This window comes from Ciconia boyciana, chromosome 16, assembly GCF_034638445.1.
Source record: "Ciconia boyciana chromosome 16, ASM3463844v1, whole genome shotgun sequence".
Lineage (NCBI taxonomy): Eukaryota > Metazoa > Chordata > Aves > Ciconiiformes > Ciconiidae > Ciconia > Ciconia boyciana.
The window spans coordinates 5241643-5253017 of record NC_132949.1 but is presented as its reverse complement, the minus strand read 5'-3'; the positions used below and the strand labels follow the sequence as shown (position 1 = coordinate 5253017).

At 44.7% G+C, this 11375-nt stretch overlaps 1 protein-coding gene across 3 annotated transcripts; it reads left to right on the top strand.

Moving 5' to 3' along the window:
• Positions 1-1935: 1935 nt before the first annotated feature.
• On the top strand, positions 1936-9331 carry LOC140660312 (meteorin-like protein). Of its 3 annotated transcripts, none has more exons than XM_072881049.1 (5): positions 1936-2062; positions 3061-3277; positions 3362-3470; positions 5102-5161; positions 7723-9331. In XM_072881049.1, exons 1-5 carry the CDS (start codon positions 1953-1955, stop codon positions 8037-8039), a joined length of 813 nt encoding a protein of 270 aa, XP_072737150.1. In that variant the 5' UTR covers positions 1936-1952; the 3' UTR covers positions 8040-9331. The 3 variants fall into 3 exon arrangements, with proteins under 3 accessions (XP_072737150.1, XP_072737151.1, XP_072737149.1); XM_072881050.1 differs by having other exon boundaries at positions 3061-3470; positions 7723-7886; positions 7992-9331; XM_072881048.1 differs by having other exon boundaries at positions 3061-3470.
• The last annotated feature ends 2044 nt before the right edge of the window (positions 9332-11375 follow it).

The following is an 11375-nucleotide window of genomic DNA, read 5'->3' as shown; positions in this document are numbered from 1 at the left end:
CAGTATGATAAGCTTGGTCATTTTGAGAACAGAGTTGTATTCTGTTGAACACTGCAGCCCTGCTTCTGCCTGAGATCCCTGCTGCACAGTCCAAGTGTTTCAAACCTCAGATATATGGAAAAATTTCTAGACACCATGCTGATGTCATTCAGAGGTAAAACTAACACTGTTTGGTAACCTGTGAAGATGTCTTGGCAGCTGCTTGGGATCTTAAAACAGTGTGATGCACCCTCTTTAATTTAGTCTAAGGGGGGAAATAGGGCTACAACTTTCTTATCTGCAAAGAGCATTTCTAAATAAGTTTTAACGGGAGATGTTTTGGTGTTAAGTGGTGTTAATATAAACTGGAGGCGGGAGGGCTGCTGAGCACGTCAGCAAAACGCACACAGGGCTTTCTGCAGGAAGGGCGAACGCTGCTGCTGGAAGATGTTCAGAGATCAAGTGGCTCAATGCTTTCTCCTGATGGCAGCACATGGGTTAGTCTGGGGTTTTGGAAGTGAATAAATCCTCCTATGGGGCCACTTTATCATGGTGTCAGTTCCCTCCCCATGTCCTCTCCTGTGTTCCCCAACCTCATTTGCACAAAAGAGAGGACTGGCTCTGGCCTCTCAGCTCCTATGTTATGCCACAATCAAACCTTTTAAAGACTATTTCTGTGTTGTTTTTCATTCAAGATGGGGTCGGAGCATAGATATTCAGCAGGTTTTATTTAGATGGGTAAGACAATAGTTTCACAGAGCTTTGAGGATCACTGGCACTAATGTTAATACAAGATCTAGGTTTAATGCATTTTAAAATGTTTTTAGAACTGTTGGAGTAAACCGTGCACACCACCAACTTGAGCCAGACTTTAGCCTAAAGTTGTGTAAGAAGTCATACCACAGATACGTGTGGGGAAGAACACGCAATCTTAGAAAAGTGCAAATCACGACTGAAATTCTGTTTCTGTCTTTTGATAGTAAAAGTAAAAATGTAAAATATTAACGTGGTTGTGTGAGAGTCCAAATAAGATTCAGGGAGTCCAGTGTTAGACACTTGAGGGCTAAAACTCGGATTTCAGGATATCTCCTCTAGCAAATATATTTTCCTCTTGAGGAAAAGCCCTAATTGCAGAAATGCAAGGGACGAACTCTGCTTCTCTTTCCTTGTGCATCTGTAGGCAATGTGAGAACATGCTGCTAACCACAAGGTAACAGATGGCTGGAGAGTCCTGGTGACCGTGGGCACTGTCACGCTGAGTGGGGAACAAAGCTGCGCAGCTCTTCGCATGTGCCACCCAGCAGCGCCGAGGGCCATTGTCCCCGGCCTGCTGCAAAATCCTGATTCCACGCCTGAGAGCTGCAGGAAAGAGCCTCGCTCTCAGACCTGCAAAAGAGCAGTTCCCCATGGCGTTCACGGAAAATACAGAAAGGGCAATGCATATAGAAATCTAATTACTGGCAGGCACAGCCCGGCTTTTAGCATGATAATTGCAGGCCCTTGTGCTTTCTTGTGCACGCGCCCCTGAAAGGTGCTCGTGAAAGCAAAAGTTGGAACTACTGAATTTCCATCAGCCATTCAATGTTTGCTTTGATTATGTTGACACGATTTTTGTGTGTTCCTAAACTGCAGTGAGAAACTGTTATTAATCACTTTTAAACATTTTAAAGACAAAGGGGGGCCGCCTGGCCCGTGCGATGCAGAAGGCGCTGCGGCAGCAGAAAGGCAGCGGCCGGGGCGGCGGAGCATCGCCGCCGGGCCCCCCGCCGGGGTCGGGGCTCTGTTCTTGCTGCCGCACTGCCGAGGCCCGCGCCGTGGGGACCTGCGGCCGCCCTGGTGCTCGCAGAGCGACCGGGGCGGGGGCGGGGGGGCGGCGGCCGGGCCCCGGCACCCCCCGCCTCCCGCCGGCGCTTATAGCCCGGCCCGCGCCCGGCCGCCGCGTCTCTGCGCCGGGGCTGCCGGCCGGGCCCGGCATGGCCGCGGAGCGGGGCTCGCCCTGCCTCCTGGCCGTGCTGCGGCTGCTGCTGCTGGCGGGCGGCGGGCAGCGGCCGGGCGCCGCCGACCACTGCAGCTGGAGGGGCAGGTAGGCGGGTAACGGCCGGGGGCTCCGCTGAAGCGGGGGCTCCGAGGGGCCGGCGGGCACCGGGCCGGACCCGTCCTGGTAGCCGGGTCCCGGTGCCGCAGCCCCGCCTCGGCGCTCCGGGGCCGTTGCGGGGCCGGCGGCTCCTTGGGGTCTCACCCGTTGCGTGCGGCAGGGGAACAGCCGGTTACAGGTGAGGAGGGTGGCAGCTCTGCCTTGCTGGCGGTTTTTCTTTTGTGACTTTGACAGGGAAAAACGCGACAAAGCTTTCTCAAAAATCATACCCCTTTCCGCAGCATTTTGTTGTCTCTTTTTTAACTAATTCTGCTGTTATGGATTCGATTTTCCTAAGTGACGTAGGCAAAAGTAACTTTTCAGAAAGCAATGAAATTGCACCAGCTTGAGCAAGAGCTCAGAAGCAGGGTCAGCGCTGCCTGCTTCGATTAGGAACGTTTTCTTGATGAACTCTTACCAGAAGCGTTAAAAATAATTTTAGAAATTTAGGCTTTTAAACCCAACTTTTCAGACATAACATCAGTACTCATTGTGCAGCTCCTACTGCAAGTCAGTGGCTCTCTCCCCTACCTGCCTACAGGTGGGATTTTTCTGGAGAGCTGAGCATTGGCCAGTCCTATCACACAGAAAGTTTTTGTTGCTATTTAGCAGAGAGAAGTTGCCCTCTGTCATTTTTCTGGATGCTGCAGGCATCCAAGCATGGATTTGCAGGTCGGCAAAAGGGGCTGAGGCGCCTTTCTGTGCACCTTGGTGTGGCACCAGGCGTGAGCAATCCCCCTCCCTTCCCCACGGTGCTGCAGCTGTGGTCAGAGGGAGGGAGGGAAGGCAGCCCAGCTGGGGGAAGTTAACTTAAGAGTTGTTAGGATAGAGTCAGAGTTGGGAGTAGGACTTGGATCTTTGGGCAGCCAGCGTGGCAGTGACCGCTGGGCTGTTCTGCCTGTGCTGTGGGTATCGTTAGTGATGGACTGATGGTATTGTCTTGGCAGCGGCTTGAGCTGGGAGCCCCGTTCCCGCGCAGTGGAGCAGGTCCATCTGCGCTGCACCGAGGGCTCCCTGGAATGGATGTACCCAGCACGAGCCCTGCGTGTCGTTCTGGAGCCCAACCTCTCCAGTGCCCGGCACACCACTGTCTGCATCAAGCCTGCTAGTGACTTCCAGGGTGCCAGCATCTACATGGAACGTGCTGGGCAGCTGCATCTGGTGGTAAGCGAGGCAGAAGGGGCTCGACCCCACCACGTGTCTTGCTTCAGTGCCCACACACCGCAACGAGTGGCCCTCTTCCTGCAGGCCAGCCCGCAGAGGGACATCAGCCGCCGGACGGCCAGCTTCCAGTATGAGCTGCTGAGCAACCAGAGTGCTGCTGGCCCCGACTTCAAAAAGATGGCACTGGTCGAAGGTAAGAGCAGGGCCAGCCTCGGGGCTCTGCTGTTGGGGCAGAGCCAAGGTGGCATCCAATATCCATTGACCTTGCCCATGCGTCCCTAGTGACAGAAGCTGTTTGGGCTGAGGGGTTTGTCACTGCGAGGGAGGTCCTTCTGCCAGCTCACTGACTGTTCGGTGGGCGCAGTATGTTTTCAGATTTCCACAGTGAGGGGCACCCTGTAGGCACGGGAGGGAAGACTGCGGTATAAAGAGAAACTCTGTCTCTCCGTTAGCAGCTAGCTTGGTCCTGGATGTATGCACTGCGATCATGGGTGTCCCCAGCCCCTGGCAGTACCATCACCGAGAACACCCGAGTGGGTATTAGGAGCCCAAATCCCATGTTCAGAAGGGATTTAAATTCATCAGGAACCCAAGGCCTCAAGGCAGTCACTGGAAACTAGACTGATCTTTTGAAAATGGGATTAGCCATCTAAATGGCTGGAAACTTCATTTACCTTTCTTTCCTATTCTTACACCAGCATAATCCTGCACCTAATAATACTTTACTCACACGCACATTTATGTATCCAAGGAGCACTGAGGTTGAAGAAGGCCCTTTTCCATCCCAGCTCTGAAAAATCAGGACCCACCTACTGCTGCTGTTATATCCCTACTGCCCCAATAAAGAATACCCTGGGCAAACCTCCTGTTAAAAAGGGGAGTGTACAAGCCATGTTGCAATGGCAAGAAGCTGCCCTTAAAATGGAGGGGTTAAATAAAAAGAGCAACTATAGTACTTTTGGGTTGTCCTCTCCTCTTTGTTAACCTTGTTGTCCAAAGTGCCGCTTTGCATAGCTTTGCTGTTTGCTGGAGCTTCATGGCGTTAACTCAGGGAACATGCTTATTTTAGGAAGTGCTTAATAGGATCACTGGCCTGATCGCCCAGTGCTCAAGACGGGAGCTTTTGATAACAAGCAGGCTATGTACCAAGTGTGTGGATAACAAATTACATTTATGGGGCAACAGAGCCCGACTGATTCAATGAACTCTATGACCTGGTGTTAGACTTATGAAGGCTTCAGATGTAGCATGGGGTGTTTTCTTTTATCACTAATATATTGAATGACTTATGCTGCTACCCCACTCTTGGAATAAAATGCAACCACATCCACGCTGGATTACTAACGTTGCAGTAGGCAATACCGGAGTGTTCCCTGGCTGCAGAGCTGCGCGTTGTCTGAAGTCATCGTAGCTCCTAGCACACATATAGATGCTTGTCTTTATTGTTGTCTTTTGTGATCCAGAAGTAATATAGGAGAATCTTCCCTCTTTCTATCAAAACAGAACCAAATTTGAAAAGGTTGAAAAATGATGGAGGGTAGGTATGTGCCAGGTCCTGCGTTTTCTGCTATATTTTTTGCATGCTTCATCAGTTGTTAAAGGGATTATATGCTCTCAGGCCCTGTTGTCGCTCAAGGGCTCTTACAAATCCTCTGTGCTTATTTTTTTGCTTCCGCTGTATTTGCATAACAAGAATTTTGGTTTGCATCTGATCAGAATGCTCTTTAAGCTAGTACTGCCCCATTTCCTCTCTTAATTCACCAGTCCTTTAGCAATGAGACATACTATAGTATTATAAGTAACTAACTGTTCTTTTTTTTTTAGCTATGTGCCGTCCTTGTGACAACGTGGAACTTCTTATGGCCATTTGCAGCAGTGATTTTGGTAAGCCGACTAAAGGGAAGTTATTCTGCCTTTAATTATGCATTGATTATTTGGATTTATTTGCTTCTTTTCTTAAAATAACAGCATGACCGTGCTCTCTGATCTGCAAAAGAAACTATCTGTGTGAAAAAGAATTTGAAGGGGGGGGGGGGGGGGAGGGGGGAAGGAAACCTAGAAGGGAGAAGCTTTCTTTCAAGGTCCTCATTTCCTGCAGGCAGAAAGGTTACGATCTAAAACTGAACTGAAAGTAATTCTTACAAGTGTGCTGCTGGCTCTCACACGTAGCAAAGTCACATGCGTGTAGATGCACATACACACAGGTTATACATGCTTGGTATGCTCCTTTTTACTCCCTTCATCCATTTTTGGTTTGTTTTTTTTTTCCCCCCCAATGATGAATATGCACTCTCTCTTCCCTCACAATTTGCACACTTCCTAGTTCTTTCTCTACAGAGGTAGTGAGTTGTTTGTAACTTAGCTAAGGATTTCAGGTGATTTAAACTTCCTTCAGTGACATACTGGTTAGGTTTCATGCCTTATGAGAAAACAGAGCAGTTAATATTCCATAAGGTAAGAAATAATAAGAAATACTGAGTTGATGGTACATTAAAAGCTTTCTCCATTTTCTCTACTTAATAATGCAATATCATTTTTTCTTTTATTTTTCTCTCGATCATGATTTGTTCATTTTATTCCCATAGTTTTGCATATGAAAATTTGTACCTCTCTGATTATGTCCAATAGCTAAAGCTGTAGAGCTGCCTCTCCACGTGGCCACAATTATATTGCTGTAAATTTACCTGTGTAAAGAAATTAAACTATGAACTATGTTTACTCCTATTCAATGTTTAAAAACCCCCACCAAATTACTGCTTTCCTACTAGAGGTTGCCATACTTCAAGGCTACTGATGAAATCAAATGCCAACGTCATTGTGCTAATATAAAAACAGAGTGTAGAGCACGCTTCCCTTAGAGTGCTCCTTAGCTGGTAATTTTTCTTCTTTTTCTAATTTAATTGATGCATTCCAGCCCATTGTTCCTCCTTGATGAAGTTATCAGTTCCCATGCAAGGCGCTCTCCCTCTGCACTCCCTGAAAGACCAGACACTGACAGATGTGGGGGCCCAGGCACACAATGGGGGGCACTTAGACTTACAGCAGCAACAGACCAGAAGAAATAGCCCTTTGAACTGTCTCTATTTATGGCCTGACTTCCTTGCCCTAAGCTCACAAATCGCTATCATCAACTTTTTTAATTAGAGAAAATAGCTGCTAATGAAAGTGTAAATGACACTGGGAGTGAATAGGGGCTTTATAGTTATTCTTAAGATGGAGGTCTTTAGTCACTAGGCCCTGAGCAGCGCAGGAGCGACTTGGAGCACCAGGAACAAGTGCATTATAGCTTGTCAATAGACTTGACTGCATCTGACTAAAAATGATCACACAAAAAGGGAGATGGAGAGCAGAGACATCTGTTACACAAAATTCTGGATTCCCTTGGAAATTGAATTAGACGAGGAAGTTCTCGGAAACTTCAGAAATAAGCTTTTTCTGCCTCTTGGGTTGTTGAGTTCTCTGTAACCGAACAAAAGAGTTTTGTGGCAGAAGCATGGTGATGTTCCCGTTGCATTGGTAACCTCTCATTTGCTCAAGAGCTCTTGGCTCACATGGTGGCATGTTTCTTTCTGAGCCTTCTCTGGGTATGGGATTGAAATTAATTTGGTTGATAGAAGAATAATTGATTGCTATGAAAAATGAGGGTGGTGAGAATGAGAGAGATGGCTTCAGGACAGCAAACACCTGTCAGATGGGATGTTTCATCCTCTGCACAGTTGATGCAAAGGATGCTTTCAGTCAGAAAGACTGTGGCTTATTACGCTTTTGTTCCTAGAAAACAGCTAGGATCATTTTGGGAGAAGGAGGTACATGTATGCTATGTGATTTTTTTAAAATAAGGCTTCAAATAAAGCCATGCTAAGAGTTCTGCATGTTGTTCATCAACTCCCAAAGTGTCTTTTGATGGATGAATGCCATTTTCTTTTGAGGGGAAAAAAAATCTCAAACCTTTAAATGAAAAACATTTAACAAGCTCCTATTTTTTCCAATCAAATCATATTCTAGTTCTCCTTGGATCAACCTCTGTTTCTGCTGTCAAAGGAAAAACTTCACAGTCCCCTGGAGAACAGGAAGGAGGTGGTCTGTGACAGTCATTGTCTTGGAATATGGACTGAAAAAACTGAATCCCTGACCTGAGCTCTTTTCATGTGCTTTTTTATCCTTTACTGCTGTTTTGCATTATCAAGCAAGTTTATATGCTTTTTGCTCAGATGTAGCTGATTTGAGTAGTGATAAAGCATGCTTCCAAACACATAGCACTGTTTGAGTAGGGATCCTCTGTGTAAAGGATGCAGTGTAAGCTCAGAAATGTGTCCACTTGTAGGTGGTAGGAGTACAAACTGCACAACAAATCTGTTTCTCCAATTATTTCATTCAGTGAGCTCCTAGTACCTGAACTACTTACCTGCTGCTCCATAACCAACTCCTGTCTTCTTCACATCTAGTGGTGAAAGGATCTATCCGAAATGTTTCCCATGATTCAGAGAACCACATGTCACAGGTTGATGTCAGCATCCAGAAAGTCTACAGACAGAAAAACAGAATTTTCCAGCAGGACGAAGCAAGTGGTGAATGGCGAGGCCCTATACGAACCCTGCTACAGTGCAAGGTGAAGAAGGGAGGTGGAGATTTCCTTTTCACTGGAAATGAACATTTTGGTGAAGCTTGGTTGGGCTGTGCTCCTCGGTTTAAAGATTTCATGTTCATTTACCAGGCTGCCAGAGAAAGAGGAGCCAACCCATGTGAGTTTCAGCTCAACTGACAGGAGTGACACCGGAGTTGAGAGTTGAAAATTTCAACCCAGTTTTTGGATACTGAGTCTGAAGTAGAGTTAAAACCAAGGACTAAAGCTAACAATTTCACCAAAACTGGGGCCTGGAAAATTTCCTGAAGATAATGGCTCTGTGAGCCCTGTAAACTCTGACTTTTAATCCACATTTGCATTACTTTCATTAGCTTCTTCTTCTTCACATCTTCTTTGCCTTACAAAATAACTCTGAATTTTGAAAAAGTTGTGTCTCTTTTTTTGTGGTTAGAAAGCAGCTTGTGCTCAGTATTACAAAATTCTCTCTAACATCTTTTGCTCTGTGTACATACTATGAGCTTTTTCTCTACATTTTTTTTCTCTCCTCCCCGCATCTCTACTTGATTTCCCTTCCAAATGGCGCTTTTTTTTTTTTTAATGAATGCTAACTATAGTCTTAGCCATAGTTACTAAACCTTCAGGGAACTGGCAGGTTTGCCAGGTTTTCTGCCTTCTGTATGTTAGCAGAGAGATTAACTAACCCTCTGGAGCAAAATCACAGCTGATGTAATTCTGCAGCACTCTGTTGATTTCTGCATGTTTGACAGCATCTGATTTTGCTCCCCATGCAAACAGGTCAGTGAGGGACACTGCACTTTAGCTAATATGAACACTAACGCTGCATCACTACCAGATGAGAAAAGGTGTTTGGGAAATGCATTGAAATAATCAGAAGTTTGGGTTGTAGCATTGTCTGGGTGAGGATGTAATATTTGGTATTCATAGTACTGGGCCCACAACTAGCTCTAGTTATTGTTTAGTGCACAACAGGAAAGACCTAAGCAAACTGGCCATTGTAAAGTATTGGATGTACAGGAATATCTGAGCACATGGGTTTTGAGAGCTGGAGATCAGTGCTACATTTGAGATTTCAAATGGAGCACTCTTTTTTGGTTGGTATTTGCACTGTAAATATGAGATAAAATATGTTCTTTTAGTATAGGTAGGAGGTACTGCATTTCTTCTTGTTTTGTATACTTGTATATGTCAAACTTGTGTGGGTTTTTGCCTTTTAAAGGGGCCTTAGCCATCTTTTATAGTATTAATGTCATAATTAATATTTGCTTTCATAGAGCATCATCCCTTTGAAATAATGTGTTCTTTTTAAAGCAAATAAGTAGTTTAGTGAATGAGTGGTTGAAAAACTAAAATAACCCAGTGTGAAGTGAAACAACATAGTTAAACACATGTGATCTGGTGATTTAATCCACAGCTCTGTGGACTTGTCAGCCAATGAGCAACCTGAAATCCTTGCAATTGGTGAGAATAATGAAGAGCTTATATATCCAACATCTATGATCTCTAATTCTGTTTAACTGTAATCTCCCTATATTGCATAGAGTTGAGATAACTATCATGATACCCGTAACTAGTAGAGGTACCTGAGTGTTTTCAAGTGGTGCTGCAAAAAGCTTTTTTTGAGAAAATCTTTTTGTTTTCATTTGTTTCAGACTTTAAACAAATATTCTGACTTTTTTGGGGAAAACATGTAATGTATAGAGTGCCCACACTCGAAAAAAGTTCTGCTGTGCTAAAATCAGTAGTGCTGCTGCTGTTTACATTTGGTCCAAATTTCTTCCAACATCAAGACTGAGGATGTTTAGATACAGACATGAGTAACAAGTGGGGCAAAGCAGCTAGTGTTTCTGTTGGGATAAGATGGAAAATTTGAATCAGTGGAAGAGCAGTAAAGTAGTTGAAGAGTAACATAAGATCAGGTCATACACTCTTTAATTTCAGTGACTTTATTAGTGTGACAAGGTGGACAGCCATTATCATAGCAAGGAACTGTGGTTAAGTCAGGGCATTTTAATTTTGTCTCCCCATGTTTTAAGCTTTGTCGGCCTCGGGTGTATTGTGGTTTTCCAGGTACTTAGTTTTGAGGGCAGCAAGCAATGTTTCTTCCCCTGGCATCTTACCTCACATAGTTTCTAGCTGAACCATAGACTCCTTTCTTTAGCCACGGTAGAGTAAAAGCTAAAGGGGAATAATCTTCCTTGCGCTGGCTGTGTTGGTTTATGTATAACAGGAGCCAACAATTGTGTTTATGTGCTCATTTTAGTCTTCTCGGACAACAAGAGGTTGAACAGACAGAGACAAAACATATTATGCAAGCAGCTTGTAATGCCCACTGCTTCATTATGTATGTCATTGAATGTATCCTGAGTTCACCCACACTTCTTTATTTGCCCGCCTTGCAAAAGAACAGGCAGAGACCAATTGTATTGAGGGCATGGAGCATTCAAACCAGCAAAAATGAAGCCAATTTATAAAGATAGAAAGGTGGACTGGGAGTAAGAGAGGTGAAGAACAGCAACAAGGAGTTTAAGCTACAGCTGACTGTAATTCTTGCTTAATGATTAGAGTCAGCATCTTCCATAAAGCAGCAGTCTTCCATGTAAGATCTGTTCTGTTGCTTGTTCTCTCCATAGATGATAAAACCTTTCAAAAGAGTCCTAGACGTTCTAAAGGAGACATAATCAGTACGGTTCCAGAGATCTATTACAGGAAGTTCCACATCCCGGGAGTTTGTCATTCTATGTTCAAGAACCATATAGAAGAGAAAACATCTTTTATGGCACTAAATAAACTCTTCATTCCATTGTTTCTCAAAAATTCTGTGGATTTTCCTCCTTTCAAGTTGGATAAATAGGGCCAGGCAGCCTTACAAAAGCACAGTGATTCATGTATTCAGGGAATAGGTACCTAAAAAAAAAAAAAAAGTAAGAATGCCAAAAGCATCTTCATGTTCATCTTCATGTTTTTTTCAGTCTTTGGGGATCAATTTCTCCAACTCTGCATTCAGGAAAATTGGGTCAGAAGGGGTTAAATACCATCACTGTTTCACATATGGAGAGCTGAGGCAATGAGAGACAGTTCTTGGTGGAATTTGGGTGTTGTCTCTCATTAGTGCCAACTTTAAGATTTGAGCTAGACCTAGTATGGGGAAGGGGGGACCTAAGTTATAGTCAAAACACATTTGCGAACAACTGCAAGCAAACAAGTGGTCGTCTTTCTTTACTGTGGTTGAATTTAACCCAATGAATTATCTTTACTGAGGAAAACATGTTGAACATTTTCCCCTTCGGCACGGCAAGCTTAAGTCTTTCAGCCTCTTCCAGGAATGAAGTGAAGCCTTTTCCATAATCCTTCTGATCTGTAACATTTCATAAAGCAGCGGGGCTCTTTATGCACTTAATCATTTGTTCCTTGCTGGACTTGTGCCTGATGTATAGATAGAGAATCAAAAGAGGGACAGGATGTTTCCTCTGTTCATTGAAAGACAGAAGAGCT